General features: G+C 33.2%; 1 protein-coding gene, 1 long non-coding RNA gene and 3 pseudogenes across 6 annotated transcripts; all 5 read left to right on the top strand.

Annotated features, from left to right (window-relative positions):
- On the top strand, window positions 1-1,914 carry LOC112285635 (uncharacterized). 2 transcript variants are annotated; one of them, XR_012218075.2, is made up of 4 exons: window positions 1-386; window positions 655-852; window positions 1,119-1,456; window positions 1,642-1,914. It is a non-coding gene; the product is annotated as an uncharacterized LOC112285635 (long non-coding RNA). The 2 variants fall into 2 exon arrangements; XR_002970747.3 differs by lacking the exon at window positions 1,642-1,914 and having other exon boundaries at window positions 5-386; window positions 1,119-1,479.
- Window positions 1,915-6,360: 4,446 nt separating this feature from the next.
- LOC112286167 (copper-transporting ATPase RAN1) lies at window positions 6,361-11,611 on the top strand. Of its 4 annotated transcripts, none has more exons than XM_024527812.3 (4): window positions 6,361-6,867; window positions 7,167-7,291; window positions 7,480-7,528; window positions 7,990-11,611. In XM_024527812.3, exon 4 carries the CDS (start codon window positions 8,110-8,112, stop codon window positions 11,122-11,124), a length of 3,015 nt encoding a protein of 1,004 aa, XP_024383580.1. In that variant the 5' UTR covers window positions 6,361-6,867; window positions 7,167-7,291; window positions 7,480-7,528; window positions 7,990-8,109; the 3' UTR covers window positions 11,125-11,611. The 4 variants fall into 4 exon arrangements, with proteins under 4 accessions (XP_024383580.1, XP_090108608.1, XP_024383582.1 ...); XM_090252482.1 differs by having other exon boundaries at window positions 6,419-6,867; window positions 7,480-7,657; XM_024527816.3 differs by lacking the exon at window positions 7,480-7,528 and adding an exon at window positions 7,544-7,657 and having other exon boundaries at window positions 6,726-6,867.
- Window positions 11,612-17,795: 6,184 nt separating this feature from the next.
- Window positions 17,796-18,719, top strand: LOC149988457 (uncharacterized; annotated as a pseudogene).
- Window positions 18,720-18,731: 12 nt separating this feature from the next.
- On the top strand, window positions 18,732-19,529 carry LOC112285527 (light-sensor Protein kinase-like; annotated as a pseudogene).
- Window positions 19,530-19,535: 6 nt separating this feature from the next.
- LOC149988458 (disease resistance protein Roq1-like) lies at window positions 19,536-20,673 on the top strand (annotated as a pseudogene).
- Window positions 20,674-22,895: the final 2,222 nt, after the last annotated feature.

Genomic DNA, 22,895 nt, shown 5'->3' on the forward strand with positions numbered 1-22,895 from the left:
ATTACCAATGAGGTGCTTCCCGCGTGTCTTTGATTTAGACGCCGTTAACTGATCTACGACGTGATTGACAGGGGCGGTGATTCTTCAATCCAGCCTCTGAAACTGCCCACATGTTCCCACCGCAAATCGGGGCCCTTGATGATGAAGCTCGGAGGCGGTTCCCAGGGAGAATTGCTGAGTTAAAGCTCTGCCCGCGTCAATGCAATGTATTAGCAGCTTTAAAATGAAATCTCAGATCTCATTGCGTGCAAGAAAATTTTGTAGTTCTATGTAACAAAGTGGTCAACTGTCAATAGTTCGAATCACGTCTCAGCCGGAAAATCTCAAATCACTTGCCTCCGCAGTGGCTGGTGATAATTGAAACGTAATTGATGGAGTTTGTGCAGGTAAATTGCTGGTTTCATGCTTTGCTGGTTTCATCCCATTCATTTTAATTTTTGTGAATTGAGGAAAGTGAGGTTGCAGGGAGCAGTCTTGGTGTAAACCTTACAGAACACGTCTCAATTTGTTTGAGGTGGATCTGGCAAGTGAACAATTAAACCTCCATCCTGCTCGCTTTGTTGCTCTAACTTGACAATTTGTGAATCCATTTCATGTTCTAGCTATCGTCTTAAGGGGTAGAGCTTGTACTCACTGTTCATCAGTGGATTGTAGGTTTAGTACTTAAGTCTGCGATGGAATTCGAAACCCTGGAGTTGTGATGTGCAACACCCGACGAAGATTCATATAGCTGCAGTCTCCGATTCTCGTCTGGCAAGACCTGGAGACAATGTAGAGGAGCTCTGGTGTCATCTCCACATACGAGAAGGGAAGTTTCCTGCACATGACGAGGATGAGATCTTTTAGCAGTTGGTGAGCATGTTTTTCGTTATTTTGCTTCTTTGTCATGTTCTTTATGGCTTTCTTTGCATGATGAACCTGGAACTGTAATAGGAAATGGCTTGTTCCCTGAGGATGCTTCAATCAAGCTGCAAGATAGGATTGCGGTTTAATCGCGACATACTGTTGCAGCCAGGCGGCCTCCGTTCAAAGATATACAGGCTTCTTGACTATTGCTAAATTCAGTTCATGATTCATGTTAAAAACAATGAAATAAAATACGAAATCATGATGTACAGGCTCAATCAGTCGCAGCCTACTTCCGGAACTTGTAAGCCAGACATCTTTTAGTGTAATGCTGTTGCATCTGCGAAGGCTCAAATCCTCGCATTGCTCAAATCTTCCTTACAATTTCATCACCGAAGGCCACAACACTTGAACGAAAGCTGAGCTGCATAAATGAATCGGAGGAACAACGCCATCTCAAACACCATTTTCATTTTAAAGTAAAGTTTGACTTTTTTGAAGCATGCTTGAACGAGGATATGGAGGGAACAATATTCAGAGAATGTTGTAAGGAAGGTAGCAAAGACGTGAGTCAAATTACTGGAAAATACAACTTCTTTAACAATTTAATGTAAGTATTCTTTCATAGTTTAATATGCTTGTTCATTTATGTTGTTGTGTAAATATGCTTGTTCATTTATGTTTTCAATGTACAACCATAACACATATTGATGTTAAACAATGCTATATATATATATATATATATATACATAGAACTAAGAATGAAATTAAAGTTTATATATTGTGTAAATGTAGGGAATTACAAGTGCAATGAATATTGACGATTGAGAATGAATAGATAGATAAATGTTTTTTAAAACTTGATCTCAATATAATATTTATAAATATCAATCAATCAAATTTTAAGCATAAGATTTGAATTACATATTTATTGATTAAAATAATACACCAATTTAAAATAAACTTAATAGAATTTTACATTTTCGTTGAATCTGATTCTTGCCATGGATAATTTCAGTTTACTTCATATAAATTTTAGATGTTTGTGGAGTTATATTTTTTTAACAAACATATACACATACAAACTTTTATAAACAGTTTCACAAAAAGATAATAACAATCTAAAATAAATCTACAAATCATTGTTTTTGAATGGATGTAACACTACTATGCTTAATTGTGACAAAAAATACAATGATTTAACTTTTTCTACACATGTAAATCTTATATTCCATTAAACTGAATCAAAACATATTTTACCTTTAAAATACTAATGTAATCAGTCAAAAACCATTATCAAGAATCTTATACAATTCTCTAACATATTTATATTTCGATGTTATATAAATATGATAATCCATGAATTAATTATCCTCTAGCTCTTAGGAAAAAGTACAATATCTTACACTATAACCATGTATATATATATATATATATATATATGTGTGTGTGTGTGTGTGTGTGTGTGTGAAGTATAATTTCTTTAAAAACCTTCCTCCACACATAAATAAATAGAGATCTTAGAATTTTAAGTTCAATTTAGTTGCAACTATATATATATATATATATATATATTCAAATATATTTATTTATTTATTTATTTATTTATTTATTTATTTTAAATTAGTGAATATTCTTATTAAGATTTATAAGATCTGAAAGTTTACTTACATCTTATCAAAATTTATAAGATCATATAACGCATATTTCTATTTCAATCATTCATAGTTCAATATATAAATTTGTTAAATTATGCATATTTAGAAAAAATATTGTTACAAAAGTATACACATACATACATACACACACAAGTAAAAGAAAATAAAATTATCTATATATATATATTTATATATATATATACATATATATATATATATTTCCATGGATATTCAAATAAGTATTTAAAACAATAAACTATTATTCTTATTATTTTTTATTTTAATTTAATAAATTATCATGTGTATCAAATCCTTATAATTTATTATTACAGGAAACAAATCTTTACAGAAAAATTACGGTATGATTAATATTTTACAGTACACTGTAAATCTTTAAAGTGTAAATCAAGTTTTACTTTAATAAGATTTTGAATAGTAGATTTTCTCTATGAATGCAAATTTCATATGATGTTTTTAAATATTACTTTACTACAAGCATTTTTTAAATAAAAACATCTTTAAAAATATTTTCTTAAATCTATATGATATACCTTTCTTTAATTTAAAATAGGATGATACATGCTGTAACACTTGTTTGCTCTCTCTCTCTATATATTTAATTTTATCTATTTAAAAAAATCATTAAATATGGTTATACATTTTTTTTTCCAATATACAATTAAAAGCATTAGGTAGTTTGGTTATTTTTTTTGTAAATAGAATATCAAAATATTTTTATGATTAAGATATAATAAAGATAACTATTGTGTAATCGTAGTATAAACAATGATTAAAATTAATATGTATCTGCTTCGTGTAAAAGATTAAAGCCTATTCTTAAAATTGGCTCATTGGCATAACATTTTTGTTTGTCCTTGAAGTTTGTTGATTGAATGAAGTTTTGACAAAGGAAGTTGATTCTTCTATGAAAAAATTTAAATAAATAAAATCAACATATTTTCACTTTGTTGAGAAATTAGTTTTGAATTAAAATTAAAATTTTGAGTGTTCATTACACATTTGCAGTTTCTTAAAAATCAATTTTGATTTCAAACTTTTAGATATTACATAACAGAATTCCTAATTTATGAAAACCAATCACCGTGCTAAAACGTTTTTGGTTTATATGAATATTTTATCATCACAATATCAAAAAAATTGTATTGAATAAAACATATAATTTTTTTCTTGTTTTTATAAAATACCAAAAAGAAAAAAATCAATAATGTTAAATACACTAGCTAGAATTTACTAATCGAAAATATGTTATTCAATTTTTTTGAAGATTCAACAATCATTTAGATTGAAAAATGGTTTTCTTTCTTGTGTATGTATAAATGATAATCTTTTTCAATAATATCAATACTCTACTTATCTAACACCACACATTTATCCAATTAAATTTTCAAACCTCATGTGTTTTAAATCTCAATATTAGTTTAATTTTTTTAAATTTATTTATTACTTCTACATTGTATATAAATAAATATTTAATACATATCACGTTTATAATTTTCATTCTAAATTATAGGCCTGGTGTTTTGAGAATTTTATTAAAAATAATGTTTGGTTAGATGAAGTCTTGCTAAGTTATCTTTGAAAGCTCTTTTAAAAGCAGTGTTGAGTGTCCAATTAACAAGTAGTCTTCTAATATTTGAGGTGTATTATATTTTGAAACACAAACATCCAGACGTTTCCATGAATATGATAAGTCAATGATGTTTGAATATCTATATAAAAGTAAAATATTCATCAACAGTTATTTTGATATTGATATGTAACTTTTTCTGAACTTTTTACATATATGGAAAAAAAAAAACAGATATATATATATATATATATATATATATATATATATTCTACTTTTCTTTCTCTTAAAGTCATTTGCAACATTTTAAAAGTATTACCATAGTGTTCAAACATTGGTATCAAAATCTTTAATTGAAGAAATTACAATCAGATTGCAAAGTTGTTACTGACTATGTAATCACATATTGTTTTTATAAATTATGATTTATCATTTTAAATAAAAATAATTTCAAATAAGTACCAATTTATCGTGTTGATTTATTTAAAGATTAAAATTTTATTTAATATATAATTTTTCTGAATGTCAAAAAATGTCTTATATTTTTAGAAATATATTAAAATAAAGTATTGTTATCTGAAATGATTTTTTTTGTTTTAAATATTTTTCTTGCTTCGAATTTATTTATTTTTCTTTGTATATATATTTATAGCTAAATTATAATGATTTATTATAGATTCTAAAAATTATTCTTAAAGGTAATAAATAGAACCTACATTATAGACCATTTGAATTTCTCAAAGTCATAAATAATCTCATAGTGAGTAATCTTTAGAATTATGATGAATAAACACCATTTTATCAATTAATTTAAATGTTTAACTTAAATACAAGGTATAACACTTAAACCATTTGACATTAATAATTATGTTTTAACATGATAATAATTTTAGGACATTGTGTTTTTACAATTTGATCACTATATTTATAAAAAACAACTATCAAAAAAATTAAAGAAAAAATAATTCTATGACTGATAAAAGTATAACAAAGAATTCTATTTAAATTAAAGTTTTTTTTGATATTGAGAATAATTGGTTGTGTACATTTTTCTACACTAATTGCTTCTTTGATCTTAAACTCATATGGTTTCATAGTTGTGCACTAGTTTTATAAAGTATATCTTGTAAAAACTTTTTATATAATTTTATTTGGTATAATTTATCATTATTTTTTATTATCGTTTAAAGTATTGTACAAATGAGATTATCATATAAGATTATTAGAACTAATGTGAGATAATTTGATCATTTATTTGAAGCTTTCACTTTATGTTTAGTATCAAATGTAAAAGACAATAAATATGCATGATTTTTAAAATAAGATTGTTTTGAAAATAGTGTATTAACATATGATACTAAAAAATAATTTCATTAAAATATTTATCTTTAATATTTAATATAATTTATATAATGCCAATCTATTATGATTAACCAATCCATGAATTTAATGCACAAGGATATATATGATATAGTAACAAGTAGCCATAATGTAGTAAAGATACTTGTGAAGAAATTCACATTTTAGAATATTATTAAAACAATATCAATATGGCATCTCAAAAATTCAAATTTATGTTTGGATATATCTATGATATTTTATTTTCCTCACATGAAACTTCATCTTAAACCCCAACTTCAATTCCATCTCTATTATAAAACACATCAGGGGGGTATAAATTAACAAAATAAACTAGTGGGACAAATTAGCCTTCTAATTGGCTGGATTTCTTAATCATCATTGTTTTCATCAAAACTTGAATTAACTTGCCAATTTGCACAACCTTAACAAAACTAATCTTAGACTAAGGTGAGGACATCTTAGAGCTTCCTTTAGAACCTATAGATTTTTTTTATTTGCATACTCCATTTTGTTAAGAATTTCACTCTTAACATCTTTTTTGACATGCTTGAGAATTAGAGCTTTAGTTTTCAGTTTTGCACATATTTTCGGCGACATTGGCACGGGTTCACTTAGTACGCATTATATAATTGCAGCCCAGCCCGATATCCATCCAGCTCAGCATATATGAACTCGCACTGTCAGCACAGGACATCCCGTCCAGCTCAGCAATCAACGACCCCTCCACGTCACCGCCCCCACACTGCCACCGTGGACAAAGGATCTCCGAATAGTAGTCACCCACCGCAGCAACGTAAGAAACACCGCATTCCAATCACGCGGAAATGGCAACGATCGTCGCCATCGCATCAAGGAATCGAGCTTAGTACTACAGACAGTGGTAGTACAGTTCCTGCCCTATTCCCTGCCTTGTAGTACTACACAAACAAACATTGGCTTCCTCTGCCTCGAATTCTTCCCCAGTTGTGTCTTCACCAGAGTCTCCATCGTCTAACTTACCCAGGCAGCCTCCCGACCAATTTCGCTTCTTCCGATTGAGATCAATCAACTGCGGGTTGATTCGATCTCTTCTGAGCTGTGGAAGATTTGAGGCGACGTGCAGGGGGACTGTTGGGGTGCTTATTTTTGTGGGCAGTCGCGGTCGGAGCTGGGTTCCACAGTCTGTTGTTGCGCGGATGGGGCTGTCGTTTGGCGTTGCGTCGATGGGATGTCGCTGCTGCTAGGCTGGGACTTTATGTGTAGGGCTGGGATGGGGTTACATCGGAGCCTGGGGGTGGAAAAGGAGAAGGAAGAGGAGGAGGTGGTGGTGACGGTGGGTCTCGGGTGGTTTTCGTGGGAAGTCTATGAGCGGGTTTTCCTGGAGGGGTAGGTGCAGTTCAGAATTGGTGGTTTGGAGCTCACGTGACGGATTAGGTATGGGATGCGTTTATTTATTTGTTTGGCATGTAGGCGTTAAGATTGTGTAGGACCCCTGGAAGTAAGGCATGTTCTGTAGACGTTCTTGGAGGTTTGATGACTAAGTCGAAAGTTTGCAATGAAATTTAACTTTGAAGGTTGTTGATTGTATACTCTGAGATTCACTGTTTTTAAGTCGAGAAAAAATGTCCTGTGAACACCCTATTTCCTTTGTGCACCGTGGCTTCTGCATGAAGTCGAGGTAGATTGCTGGAATTAGTCCATACTTACGTCAACATTTCGTGGCAACATGACAGTTGCTCTTCACTGCAAGCTTGCTCTTGAATGTACTGCCCAAGTGAGCGTGGTTTGCGAACTCTGTAATGAACAACAGATTTGGGTGTTATCAAGAGTCTATACCAAGCTTCGTAAACTTTCGAAGGTCATATACTACGCTTAAATTAGATTTGAGATCTTATGCAGTGGGCTGCCACGGCTAGTACTAATCTAATTTAGAGAACTCTGAATTATGCACATCAAGCATGCAGCTAAAGATGTTAGCAATTGATGAGACTGCCAGTGTGGTTACAAATTGACGCTTTGGGGTTTTGTGGCGTGTGCTTGATTTAGCTTGACGACTTGATTCAGGGATACTCTCGAGGTTGATTCACCTTCTGTGGTACGTACTCTGCAGATTACTTCTCATTTTTCCAACTTGTAGAATTTACCTGAAGACTTTTTATCGACGTAGAATGTAGCAACATTATGAGTGTATTGTAGCGTTTCAAACTGAAGCTTGTACTTCCAGGTTAGAAATGAAAACCTCTTTGGATGAAAAGTACTCTTGATGCTATGCTTTTCAAATTGGTGGGGGTGTATTGCATCTGAGCGGAACTCCTTTTGAGAAATTGATGTTAGTTTGCACGCGTCATGTTTATGAAGGATGCCGTCGTTCTATTGTCCTCAAGATTTTACACATTGATGTATTTATCTTGTTGTATTTTTACTATTCACTTTTATGAGGGTATCCAGTGCATTTTAATGTAATTACGACTTTTATATTGGTCATTGAAACAAAAAGTTTAGCGGCCTTGTAGATTTGCAATTTCTCTAATAGAATTCTTTATTTCTGATGAACAGCGAAGCACGTTTCTGAGGTGGAATGATTTTTGGCGGGTACACAATTTTCTCGAAGGGTGCGCTCGAATTGTAAATAATCGAACTCCACATCCTCTTTCATCTTTAGAAAAGTTGGTGAAAATGGCGTCCGCCAGCCATTTACAATTGACAAGGTTTGATAGTTTTCCCTCAAATGGGTCAACAGGGAGTCTTGAGAATCTACCCCTCCTAAATGAAGCCAGTAGGAACTGCTTCAGCATCAGCGACGGTCTCCTTAAGACGCAGATAAAGAAACGGTTGGAGCTCAATGTGATAGGGATGAGATGTGCAGCATGTTCTAGCTCTGTTGAAAATGCGTTAGGCAAATTGAACGGTGTAGAATCTGCCACTGTGGCTTTACTTCAAAATCGAGCTGTGGTTGTCTACAATGCTGACCTTGTCAGCGAAGATGACATTATCGAGGCGATCGATAATGCAGGATTTGATGCCATCATTGTGTCAAGCACCCCCGTCTCCTCTGAAGCCAATGGTGATGCTGCTGTTTCAAACATTGTTGGCCAATTTCGAATTCAAGGAATGACTTGTGCCGCCTGTGTGAATTCTGTGGAGAGCGTGCTTAACAGCCTCAACGGAGTCATACGTGCTTCTGTCGCCCTCGTCACCGAATCTGGCGAGATAGAATACGATCCGAAAACCATCAACCAGCAAGATATCATTGAGGCAATCGACGATGCAGGGTTTGACGCAACACTGATGGACAGCAGCCAAAGAGATAAAATCAGATTTGTTGTAGCGGGCATGTCGTCTGTTCAGGAGAAGGCCAACGTGGAGTCAATATTGTGCAGCTTGACGGGAGTGAAGGAGATTACGGTTGACCCTCTTACATCAAAAGTTGAAGTTCTGATTGACCCCGAGGCTATTGGGCTGCGTGCCATAGTGGATGCAGTTGAAGCTAGTGGAGATTACAAAGTTGTTATCTCCAATCAATATACAAACAAGTCTCCAGAGGAATGCGACGAGGTCGGGCATATGTTCCAGTTATTTCTGTGGAGTTGCTTGTTCAGTATCCCTGTTGTGTTCATTGGGGCAATCTGTCCCCATATTTGGATTGTGCAGCTTCTCCTGCGCGTCAAGTGCGGTCCATTTTTGCTCTCAGATTGGCTGAAGTGGGCCCTTGTTACACCTGTCCAATTTGTTTTGGGCCGTCGGTTTTACGTCGGAGCTTACAGATCACTGAAAAGGAAATCAGCTAATATGGACGTGCTTGTGGTGCTTGGCACAACAGCCGCATATGTGTACTCCGTATGTGCTGTCCTGTACAGCGCATCCACTGGGATTCAACTTCCAACGTACTTCGAAACAAGCGCCATGCTCCTAACTTTTGTCCTTCTCGGGAAGTATTTGGAGGTTCTTGCGAAAGGAAAGACCTCGGAGGCCATTGGGAAGCTTTTGCAGCTTGCTCCCACTACTGCACTCCTTCTCACCGTCGACTCTGCGAGGAAGGTTGTAGCTGAAAGAGAAATTGATGCTCAGTTGGTTCAGCGAGGCGATTTGCTGAAGGTGCTGCCTGGGGCAAAGGTGCCCGCAGATGGGATATGTTCATGGGGCCAGAGCCATGTGAACGAGAGCATGGTCACGGGTGAGGCATCACCAGTCCCCAAAGCACCCGGCGATTCTGTGATAGGCGGTACTATGAACGTCAACGGTGTTTTACATATTCGTGCCATGCGGGTTGGTCGTGACACAGCGCTTGCACAAATTGTGAACCTGGTTGAGACTGCACAGATGTCAAAAGCGCCGATCCAAAAGTTTGCCGATTATGTGGCAAGTATCTTTGTCCCGGTGGTTTTGTTACTGGCTGCTCTTACTTTCATGGTGTGGTATGTGGCGGGGAAAATGGGAGCGTATCCTGATTCATGGATTTCCGCTGGCGGAAACTATTTTATTCACGCCCTCATGTTCGCCATATCCGTGACTGTTATAGCCTGCCCCTGCGCCCTGGGGCTTGCGACGCCGACTGCCGTCATGGTTGCTACTGGAATTGGAGCTCAAAACGGAATTTTGATTAAGGGAGGCGATGCTTTGGAGCGCGCCCACCGTATTCAGTGTGTGGTCTTCGACAAGACGGGGACATTGACAATGGGCAAGCCTTCGGTCACACATCAAACAGTGAAGATCTTTGACAAAACTCCCCTGGCGGAGTTTCTTACAATAGTTGCGTCTGCAGAGGCAGGAAGTGAGCATCCCATGGCAAAAGCATTGGTGGATTATGCCCACAACCATTTAGTGTTTCCCGAACCACTGAGATCAGGAGAGATGCCTCGAACTAGAGATTTGAGTTGGATGCGGGAAGCATCCGAGTTTGAAAATGTTCCCGGTGAGGGTGTGCGTTGCAAAATCGTTGGAGTGTCGGTACTGGTTGGTAACCGTAAGCTGATGCGATCGGCAGGAGTCACCGTCTCGGACGAAGTAGAACGCTACTTGCAAGAAACGGAGAACCGAGCGGGTACTGGGATCCTTGCTGCATTTAACGGATCTATAGTTGGCGTAGTTGGCATTTCAGATCCTTTGAATCCAGAGGCAGCTCTTGTGGTGGAGGGTCTTCAACGCATGGGCATCCGGTGTGTCATGGTCACTGGAGACAACTGGGGCACTGCCAGGTCGGTTTCCCGACGAGTGGGAATTGACGAGGTCTTCGCCGAAGTGCTTCCAGCAGGGAAAGCTGAAATTATACGCAACCTTCAGTCTGATGAAACCAAGGTCGCCATGGTAGGCGATGGCGTAAATGATTCTCCAGCTCTAGCGGCCGCAGATGTGGGTATTGCAATCGGAGCAGGCACAGACATCGCCATTGAGGCAGCTGACTACGTGTTGATTCGGAACAACTTGGAGGATGTCATAACATCAATAGATTTGTCGCGGAAAGCTTTTGCCAGGATCAGGGTGAATTATGCATTTGCCATGGGGTACAACATCCTTGCCATTCCTCTTGCAGCTGGAGTATTCTTTCCATATTTTGGATTACGATTACCACCCTGGGCTGCTGGTGCGGCTATGGCTTCCTCCTCCGTTTCTGTGGTTTGCTCCTCGCTTTTGTTGAGGATGTACACGAGACCTCGGCTCACTGAGTTGCTGCAGGTCAAGATTCAACGCTAGCAACCGGGACTGTTCCATGTCCCTTAATTCTTTTTCATGTAAAATAACAATCGCTACAGTACCTGCTTGGAAGTCGTTCCCTATGAGTACGAAGTATACCGCGGATTCACGAATTCCCTGACCCTTGAGATGTTAACGAGGCAAGAGTAGATAGTTTTTGGAGTGGAGTTTTATTGTTTGGCCATTTTGTAGGTCAAGAAGAGCATGTTTCTCGCTCTGTACCTCGATGAGGGTTGGAGTCGCAACAAGGATGGTGATGCCGCGAAGAGGAGTCAACATAGTGTAGATGGATTAGAGGGATCAATCAGTTCGAATCCAACTTGAGTTGGATCATACATGTAATTCGTCGCAGAGGTCCTCGGGATTGTAACCTGTTGCAGTCTTTTGCAATGGCCTTGTTTGTAAAATTTTCCCCGACGACAAGGAGATGAGCTTCTAGCTGGGAGTGGCATTCCTATATATGAATTCAATACACAGCTTGGTGCCAGTATGCGTTTGGGTTCTAGAACTTTTGTTATGGTACGCTTCTTGTATTCCACATTTCACCCACTTTCATGTCTAGGTTGAGTCTTTAACAGTGAAGTAAATGAACTATTTTGAGAGAGCCTTCAAAATGGTCAGATGGTCATGACTGTAGTTTAGCTCTAACAAATCACGGACATTGTGAAACTGGGTGATTATGTACCTTGAAATGGGATAGTTGAGATTAATGGACTTGGCATTTTTCTAAATATCAGTGTATTATGATTCTGTGCTTTTTGGTGGAGGAAGATTGCAAATCAATGACTTCACAGGTAAATATGTTGCAACATGACCTCAATTCTACCAACTGTTTGTCACTCAGCACTTGCTATTGTATTGTCATTAGCTGGTGTGACCCAATGAGAGTGTGCCCTGGTGTAATTCATTACACTAAATGTAACAAGCTAAGGGAGGACAAGGAAGATTTGCTTAATTAAAGGATAGAACAATGAGTTGGCATCATTTGTTTTCATCTCTTTCTTTATGTCCTTCCCAATTAAGAATTGTAGAGAAAAAACAAGTGCTTTATATTGCATCACAATTGATGCTTGTGGTAGTAAATTGTTTGTGGTGAGTTGATATTATATTAAATTGTAGCAAAGGTGCTCACAAACTTGAATATAATGATCATCTTGGATAATAATAGCAAGTTGTTTGAGGCCAAGGTATGAGTATTACTTGGAGATAGGTTTCTTGAAGTTAAATTGCATAAAATTTACTATTTGCATTACACATCATCTTATTATTATTTTGTATTGATAGTTTCATTGTTGATTGTTAGAATTTCATGCAATAGTGATGTAAAACATCTATTGCAATCTTCATGAATACATAAGAATGTTCTTGTATAGGAAATTTAAACTAAATGTCATTAGAATTGTTTTTATTGTATTCATGAGAGTAATATTAACCATCTAGCTAATCAACAAAAGCCATGATCCTTATTTCTTCTTGAGTATGTTGTTAAGAACTAAAATTGCAATTGGCTAGTATGAGATTTGTTTTTAAAGTTATAATAATTACCTCAAGACTAAAATTATGCAAGTGCTTTAAGTTGAAAAACTAAATTAACCAATAATGCACAATTAGTGTGATTAAATATTTTTATTTTTTTCTATATTTGTATCAAGAATTGTAATGAATATTCAACAATTGCAATATCCTAAAGTTGAATACTATCTTCATATGATAATGTGTTCTTAAGGTCTTTTAGTAGGTTTATACGATTTCTATTTCTTTACTCAATATGTATTTAGTTCTTATTCCACTTGTTTGTTATGGTTGTGCAAGAGCAAGGATTTTTAATTGATATGCTCACATAAAGCAATTATATTATTTAGAGTTGTTTGAATTTATTTTTTGTTATTACATAAATACTATGTTTCTTTTTTTGTTTTTTATTGATATTTTCTAGTTTTATTATAATTCCAATATAATATACTAGATGAAAAGATATAGAAGAGAATCTAGATTCACCCTTCAAAATCTCATATTGAAAAACAAAAACCTAACAAATGTAAGTCCAATTTGAGGTGATTATATGTATATTAGAATTTGAGTTAAAAAAAAAGGTTGTATAAAACTTGTATATGTCTTATAGTATGGTTGCCAATTTGAAACTTCTATAAAATATTACCAAACATTATCAAATTAAATTAATAGACACATCATTATAGCTGACAAACTTTGCAGTTCTTAATTTTATAATAGTAATGAAATATTTGGATGGATCCTAACTTTTCAATCCCTTTTAGAAAATAGTGTTAGGATGGAGTAAAAAATTAGATTAAGTTGAAACAAAATATGATACAACTCTAAAATTTGTGTTTTATGTTTTGCAATTAACTATACTTTGGATGATATATATTTTTTAAAACACTGTTCATATATATATATATATATATAAATTAAGTTGTGAGCTTTTATTTCATTATAATAATTTTTATAGTTCTATATTTTAGGACTTCTATTAATATAATATTGTAATTGTGTATGTTTTGTAATAGTTAAAATAAGTAGAAGAGTTAAATTTTAATAATGAAACTATCATATTTTACAACTATTTTTCAAAATTTAAAAGAAAGCCTCAAATATGGAACCTAATTCTATAATTATTGTAGATTATAAATATAATAAAAAATAATAGTTGTATAATATGTATTTTTTAATATATAGGAGACTACTTGAATTTTTATAATATATATTCAAATCTCCAAATAATGATATGATAATTTAAATAAAAGAAATACTATCAACTGAAGAGATTTTTTAAAATTTTTTTCATTCTTAAATTAGAAATTATAGCTCCAACTATTCTTTCAATGTACAAATGGAGAATTGGAGAATTTGATTTTTGGTGTACATGCTAAAATTTTTGCATATTTAGTGGTGCAAGTTGAAATGTATACAAACAATGTATGACCATCAAGTTGGAGATGAACAAGTTGAGAAAGAGCAATCGAAGGAAGCAGCACTGAGAAAAGATATTAAAAAAAAAAAAAAAAAAAAAAAAAAAAAAATCTGCAAAAAGAAACATAGATCTATTAAGCAGATGATAAAAGTGATATTGGAGATGAGATTGCAGATCTAGACGCCAAGAGTGACGTTCTTAGATTTTAACAGCGTATGCTACGACATCGGCAGCTGCTTGACCAAAACCTTTGACCTTGAGGAGCAGTCTAAGTCATGCTTTCAATAGTACAATACATACACAAATGTTGCGGATACACTTACATTGCTAACAGACAATCGACCCCATAATGTTTCCCTTCACGAACTTCGTTTCAAAAATTCTTGCACACAGTCAGCGAGGAAGCTTTCTTTGGAGATTTTAGCCACAGCGACGAGATCTGTGTTGGTCGACATCCGTCGAGCAAATTTTATGAGAGTTACTTCAAGCTTGCAGTGTCCGTGTGGCTGCTTCACAGGCTCGCATTTTCCTTTCAACCACCAGCCAGAATGATTTCTGTGCTCAAGGGTGCTCAGTTCAACCCGACTTACATGGAGTCCGCTGTGCCTGGCATATCTAGCGATGTCGACACTGATCAATCTGCACTTCCATCTGAAGCACTTGTCGGGCTTATGGTTCATCCAGGTTTCAGAGTGGGAAGCAGCATTGTTCGTGCTCAAGTCTACTTGGTGACCACATAGCATTGGTCTTTGACTAGGCTTCCAAGTACGTTTCTTGGTGTGAACATGTGCATTAACCACAAAGTCGACCTTCCAAATATGATGAGTGCTGAAAAGTATGGCGCTACAGATGGGGCCGATGGATTGAAACTTGTTGTATCTGGGTTACTCACTTGGTGACCCATCGAAAGGATCTTGGGAGGTGGTTATCTTCGTTTAGTTGTCTACGATCAAACTGGCACTTGCGTGGCTGAGAAATTATGCGCAACCCAACCCATTCAGCAGTGCATGTTTATAAAGGAGCTGCGTGCATGCGATGCTTTGGAAAACCTTCAAGCTGTGAAGGTGAGGCCATGATCCATTTGAAAAACTGAAACTGTGACGTGTTCTAATTGAAGTTTGAAGATGATCGATCTAATTGTATTTACTCATTCTACTTTTATCTAACTACACACTGGCAGGTTCTGGAATCTACAATTGAGTAAGGAAGTATAATTGATTGTTGAAGATCCAATATGTTATTTGCTCCAACAATTTAGTCGCATTGTGGAGTGCATTATCTGGCCCCGATCTCTTCTAATCTAGTATCCAAGTTCCAGCTCTTTCAGGGAATAGACTGATGTACGTGTCACTGTACATATCCGTGAACAAGCGAGAGCATGCAAACGAATGAAGAATTCGAAACAGGTGAAAGATAGCAACTTGGCAACTGGAAATTAAACCTTCATTCATCACTTAATATTGGTCTCGCAGAAGGGAAATTCCATTTGAATGCTGCTCTAGTACAAGAAAATATGCGAATCTTTATTGAATTTAAAGGTTGTAGGGATCGTTTTACTTAACCTACCAAAGGCGGTTATCTTTGTCAACTTTCGGACTCTCGGTCTGTCCCTTCTGATCGAACTGCGATCTAGCCCATCGCGTGAAAGCGATCGACATTTGCCGGAACAGGTTCCAGTGCATCTCTAGAATTGTCGGCGTTCTTCACGTAGCGCTTCCGCTCGGAGCCCAATTGACGCGCTGGATGGTGGTGGGAAACGTGGGAGCATCGTCTTGTTTTTCAGGGTTTGTCTGCAAACTCTAACTCACGCAGTTGGTACTTTTGTTTTTTCCACTTCCTATCGTCTTTTCCCTGTGTCTGAATGGTCCGTCGTGTTGGTCTAGGGTTTCGAGCATGAGTTTGCGAGTTCGCAAGTTTCCCGTTTCAGTTCTAGCTACTGGGTGTGTTTTGTCGGTTTCATCATTTGTCCTTGCGTTCGTAGCTCTCGATTCTTGCTCTGGTGTGTGTTTCTATCGACCTCTGTGGGTTATTGGGGGTTTTTGCTTTCGTCGCGTGCATGACGAGGATGTCAATGGAAATGAGTTTTGGTGGGGAGGTTTTTGGTGTAGAGAGTGGTGGATCGGTGGGTCGGTTACGGATTAAGTAAGAATTCGTTGATTCGATAGTCGGCGTTTCTGTTTTAAGCTGCGGATGTGTCATCGGATGAACCCTAGCTGTTCATTTCGTTCCGACTAAGTTCCGTTTTATACATAAGTTGAATCGTTGAAACGGGAACTTAGTCGATTGAACACGTGCGTTGGCATCAGTGTGCTGATGTCCTGCTCAATCGAGCTCCTGTTCTCTGACCTCCCCTTCCCATACTCGTACGTGATTCCTTGCTCCGTGCACAGCTTCCCCCGCAGGCCTCCGATCCATGCGGTTTTCCCGTAGATCAAAAACTTCAACCCCGCAGAGTGCCCTCCATTCACAGTGGCCACCATCTTCCCGGTCCCGCTTGCAAGCTGCGAGTCTTCTTTACAAAGTCAAAATGTACACATATATATATATATATATATATGTATGTGCGGTATTTGCTGATGGTTTGAGGAGAAAATGTGGTGTTTAAATAATCATGTAGTTGATTTGCAACTAAGGGTGTATTATAAGATTATGTAAGATTTTATACAGAGATTGCATGCATTTATTGGTAAAGAAGTATGTGTGAAGGAAATGTGTAGGATGTTGTAGTATAGTGTATGTGTATTAATGGAGGCATTAGAGATTAGCATTTGTATGGAATTGGTGGGAAGATTAATATGTTTTCAACATTTTATTTGTCACATTTTATTTTAGAAGGTTGAGGATTCTAAGAATGTGGCAATATCCAATATAATCAATATTACAAACATTAATAATTATAAGTATTGCTATGGAAGAAATTGTGGCATATCTAATTTCTAAGACTAACTTCTAGCTAAGTAGAGGTCGTATGAGTGTGGACAAAGTTAAGTTTAGTAGAGAAAATATTATTGTTTATGGTATTTAAGTTAATTAAACTAAAAAAAAACAAAAATTATAAGATGTTTGAAATTCATTTTTATTTAAGGGATAGAAAGAAGTTGTATTATAAATAGAGGTTTGTGCAATTTGTAGCTTGTTGTGTTTTTAATAGATTTAGTTGTTATTTGCTTATTTAAATTTTGAATAGAAAAAGAGTGGATGCATTTAAATGACTTAACAATATGATGCATGTAAATCTTGTAGAATATACTTTTGCCTTATTATTGGATTTTTTTTAGTTATGTACCAAAGTATTTGGAGGTGGATATTTAGGATAATAGTTATTTAAGGTTTAGGCTTATGATCTAGGTTTTAAGGTTAGCTAAAGTTGAAAATTGTATTTAAGCTTAATAAATTTACATTATTATTATAGATTAAAAACATGTTATTAGAATATATGAAAGAATTAAGTGTAAGTTATAAGATTATTTAGGTTTGAAGGTTTAGTCTTTGGATTTTAAGTTCAATTTATAAAAGTTAAAAGTATGTACATAGAGCAACAATGTAGATAGAAAAATGTGCAATAAATATTTTAAAATATATGATTAATATAATGTGCCATTATAGATGTGTGGTAATATGGTAAAATTGAAAGATGAAGTAGCTCTTCCTAGCATATTATTTGAAATTAATGAAGGAGTATTTATTAAAGATGCAAAAGTTTGTATCAAGTTTTTGAAATTAAAGATTTCTACCCAATATGGAATAATATGAAGATTATATGCAAGATATTGATACTATCAAATATCCAAGATATTGGAAGAGATTTATGAAAAGAATATGAATCTTATGTTTAAGCATTAGAGGTTTTGTTGAAGAAAAAAGATATTTTGATTAGAAAACAGTGAGTATATTTATACAAGAAAATTGAAAAAGTTATGAAGGTGTTTAATTGCCTATTGACATGTAAGATCAATGGATTAGAGTATGAGCTTTTATTAAGTGAGTTATGTTTTGTATTGAAGAAAGCTTATTTACTAATAAGGAATTTTAGAGAAATTTTTTGGTGTGAAGCAGCTATATTTCAAATGAAGAACTAAAAAATATTTAATGAATTACTTTGGGATTTGAAGCATTCTTGTGATGTAACAAGTGATGTGTTTGTAAAGCACAATCTTAACAAAATTGAAGACAATATGTGTAGTACTTTTGATGTTGTAGCTTATGATGAAGTGAAAGATGATGAAAAATATTTATATGAAAGGTTGAAATTTCAAAGTGAAGACCATTTTCAAACACATGGATTAGAACAACATCTATTGGAAAGTTTGAAAGACTTGCATTGTATGGAAGGTGGAAAATTTGGTGCTTTAAAAATAGTATCAAACATGAAAAGTCTTAAAATCATATATTGTATAAGTAAAGGATTTTTTGGAGAAGTTTACAAGTCAAAGTGGTTGGAATTTGATTGTGCAATTAAAAAGTTGGATGTTGAGTATGATGAGTTTTTTTATGAAAGAGGTGGGCATTCTAGCAAGTCTAAGCCATCTCAATTTGACTAAGTATTTTTTTTTACAATAAAAGGTAATGTGAATGAAAGTAGAGATTGATGGGAACTAAAAAAAAAAAACAAAAAAAACAAAAAAAAAAAAAAAAAAAAAAAAAACAAACAAACAAAATAAAAAACAAAAAATAAAAAACAAGAAAGTTATACTTAGAAATAGAATTTATACAAATAAGTTTGAGCAAGATGGTTGAAAAAAATGAAAAAGTATCTCATATTTTTCTTATTGATATCATGTATCAAATTTCTAGAAGGATGCATTACTTGCATGACATGCATATTGCACATTGTAATTTGAATCTTTATAATATTTTGCTTAATGTAGAAAAGAAAATTATTCAACGTGTTATTGTAAAAGTGATAGATTTTGGAATGTCTAAGATTAAAGTTGGAAGCAATCCAAAAGCTTCAACAGATAAAAAAGTGTATGATATTCCAAAATACATGGCTCTTGAGGCATTGAAGAATAAATTTCAAATAATGTCAATAAGTCCTTTTGAAGCAGATGTCTATACATTTGTAATGGTATGTTATAAGATGCTCTCTAAAAAAGATCTATTTGGTGGTGCCAATTCAATAAAAAAGTTATTAAGAAAAATAGAAAATGGTGAAAGACTAAATTTATCTTCAAATTGTGATGAGATGAGTAAGCTCATCAAAGAGTGTTGGAGCTTGAATCCTTTGCAATGGCCTAAATTTGTAAATATTTGTGAAATATTGATTGAATTAAAGGAAAAGTTTATGGTTGAAATAATTTAGCAAAAGCACCATATTTTAATACATCAAAAGATAAAAGTCGTCAAAATATAGAATTACAACAACTACATGATAGATTACTATTGATAAGCCTTGTATCAAAATCTATGGTAGATACATATTAAATTGAGTGGATTTATTTGATTGTTTTGTTTCTACACATACTTGTATATTATGGTGATGGTTAGATGCTTATATATAAGCAACACATATTTGTAAAACTAGATTAGAATTTAATATATATATTATAAATCTTATTTTTAATTTAGTTTATATTAATGAATGGTTTATTGTCTCATTTTAAATTGATAAAGTTGAAGAAGAAGTATTTGGTAGAGAACAATGTTTATTGCAAATAACACAATTATGTACAAGCAAAGTGAAGGTATTGTATTTTATTGAGGTGAGTAAAATAGGCAAGACCACAATAGCAAAGACCACATTCAATTGTGTGAAGCACATATATGATGCCTCATGCATTATTGAGTACATTGAAAATGAAGGTGATTATTATAAAACCTCTTGCAACATTTTAAAACAATTTGAAGTTGAATCAAAACCAAAGGATTTGAAGGATGCTTGAGAAATTTTAAAATCACTATTGATTCAAAAAGAAATCATCTTAATATTTGACAATGTAAAGAACCAAAGCCAAATTGAAGATGTTGTATTAATGCATGATTTTTTTGCTAGTAATAATAGCACATTGATTATGATAACTTGAAATTGAAAAGCCATAGAAATTTGTAGAATTAATATTAAAGAATTTGATGAAGAAAAAAATTTGAGATTGTTTATAACTTATTCTTATGGATATCAAGACAAGGTGTGTCATAAACTTGTTGAAGTTGGTAAATAGATTGTAAAAGCTTGTAATGGTCTACTATTGAGATTAAAATTTATAGGTACATTCTTAAGAGGGAAGTAGAGGTTGAGATGTTGGAAGAAAGCTTTACAAAGATTAAAAAAGAAAAGAGAATTTGATAGAAATGAAAAGATTAGTGACCACAAGATTTGGTATATATTGAAAGTGAGTTTGACAACTTGAAAGTTGAAGAGAAGAGTATGGTTTTAGACATATGTTATTTATTTTATAATTGTAAATGTCTGCAAGGCATATTGAAAGAAAGAACATTGCAAATATGGACTAATAGTAAAGACAAGATATTTAAAAAAGATATAGAATATATATTTAATACATTAATGAATCAATCATTGATAAAAGTAGATAAAGAAAGAATTATAAGAATACATGATCAATTATAAGACATGGATAAAATGATTGTTGAAATAAATATAGAATATAAAGACATATAAATGTGGAACATGAATTTGAAGGTATCTCATGAAATTTCAAAAAAGGTAATGTATTTGAATTGGTATTTATATGATAAGTAGAGAATTAATAATGATAAGAAAGTTTTGAATTTTGGAGATAGAGCATATTTGTATCATTTATATATTTTTATATTTTTAAAGTGTATATTGATGTAAAATTATTCATTGTTGTAATGTTCATAATATTAAATATGTTTAAAATTATGCATTGTTGTAAAATTTTGTATGTATAGGAAGTGCATGACTTGTGTGAAAATTTTAAACTTTTATATTGGAATTATGTAGTTTTAAAATTGTAGAAATTTTATTATGACAATCTAAACAACTTATATAATAAAATTGGAAGTGCTTGTTTATCAACACTTTGATTATTAAACTATGCTGGTAATCTTATATTAAGTGATGATATAAGAAGATTAGATTCATCTTTTGATTTGTTAAAAAAATCTCTTAACTTAAAATATTTTTTATCAAATATATCATTTATATACAATATAAATTAAAATGTATTAGTCAAAATAAGGTATATGCTAAAAAATAAAGATATTTGGAAGAGATTCAAGACTTTGAATATCTTATAATTGAAGAATTTTATCTTTATACAAAGACTTCCAAAGCCATTCTTTGAAATGGCTATACTCTTAAAACTTAATTCCAAAAGATGTTCGAAATTGGATATGTTACCAAATACAATAGAGCATTTGACATCATTAAAAAAACTCAATTTAAATATTTTAAGAAATTGAGAATATTACCAAAGTCAATAGTATAATTAAATTCTTTAAAAAATCTTGAAATGGATGGTTGTGTGAAGTTGATATCAATCTCAAATGAATTAGACAATCTCACAACTTTGACTATCTTAAATATATCAAGGTACTTAAGCTTGGCATTATAGCTAAATGAATTGGATATATTTACATCTTTGATTACTTTTAGAATAGATAGAAACTCAAGGTTGACACTATAGCCAAATAAATTAGGCACCTTTACATCTTTGATTACTTTAGGATAGGTAGATATTCAAGGTTGACATTATTACCAAATAAATTGGACAAACTTACATCTTTGACTATCTTAGATATAAATGAGTATTCAAACTTGATTTTATTGCCTAATGAATTGAGCAACTTCACATCTTTAACTACTTTGGATATAAGTAGGTATTCAAGGTTGACTTTATTGCCACATGAATTGAACAATGTTAAAACTTTGACTATCTTAAATATGAAAAAAAGCTCAAGTTTAAGATCATTGCCAAATGAATTGGATAATCTCACATTTTTGACTACCTTGGATACAAATAAGTATTCAAGCTTGACATCATTGCCAAATGAATTGGATAATCTCACATCTTTGAATATATTAAATAAAATTTGGTGCTCAAGCTTGGCATCATTGCCAAATGAATTAGATACCCTCATATCTTTGATTACTTTTGGTATAGATAGGTGCTTAAGGTTATCATTACTAAATAAATTTGATAACCTTATATCTTTGACTACCTTAGACATAAGTAAGTATTCAAACTTGACATCATTGCCAAATGAATTAGGCAACTTTACCTCCTTGACTACCTTAAATATAAGAGAGTTTTCAAGCATGATATTATTGCTAAATAAATTGGACCAATTTACATCTTTACCTACATTATATATAAGGGAGTGATCAAGCTTCACATTATTTTTAAATAAATTAGGCATATTTACATCTCTAATTGCTTTAAAATTATGGAGGTGCTCAAATTTTACATCACTATTAAATAAATTAGTCATCCTTACAACTTTGACTATTATATATATGTAGAAGTGCTCAAGCTTAACATTTCTAAATGATTTGAACAACCTCATATTTTTTACTACTTTTGATACATTAAGGTACTTGAGCTTATTAGTATTATCAAATGAATTGGATAATCTCACATATATGACTATCTTAGATATATCAAGGTATTTAAGCTTAACATTATTGTAAAATGAATTAGGTAACTTCAAATCTTTGACTACCATACATATATGGAAGTGTTTAAGCTTGAAATCATTGCCAAATAAATTGAGCAACCATACATCTTTGATTATTATAGATTATAAATTAGTTTGTATAATATTATTTATATATGTTATATCCTAATATTACAAAGTATATTACTTGATGAATTTTTGCTATAAAAAATCTATTTTATTTTAAATTCAAAGTATTATT

The sequence above is a fragment of the Physcomitrium patens genome, chromosome 8, assembly GCF_059467195.1.
Source record: "Physcomitrium patens ecotype Gransden chromosome 8, ASM5946719v1, whole genome shotgun sequence".
NCBI lineage: Eukaryota > Viridiplantae > Streptophyta > Bryopsida > Funariales > Funariaceae > Physcomitrium > Physcomitrium patens.

Coding starts and splice junctions, on each gene's coding strand:
- LOC112286167 (XM_024527812.3), top strand. CDS start 8,110: ATGGCGTCCGCCAGCCATTTACAATTGACAAGGTTTGATAGTTTTCCC.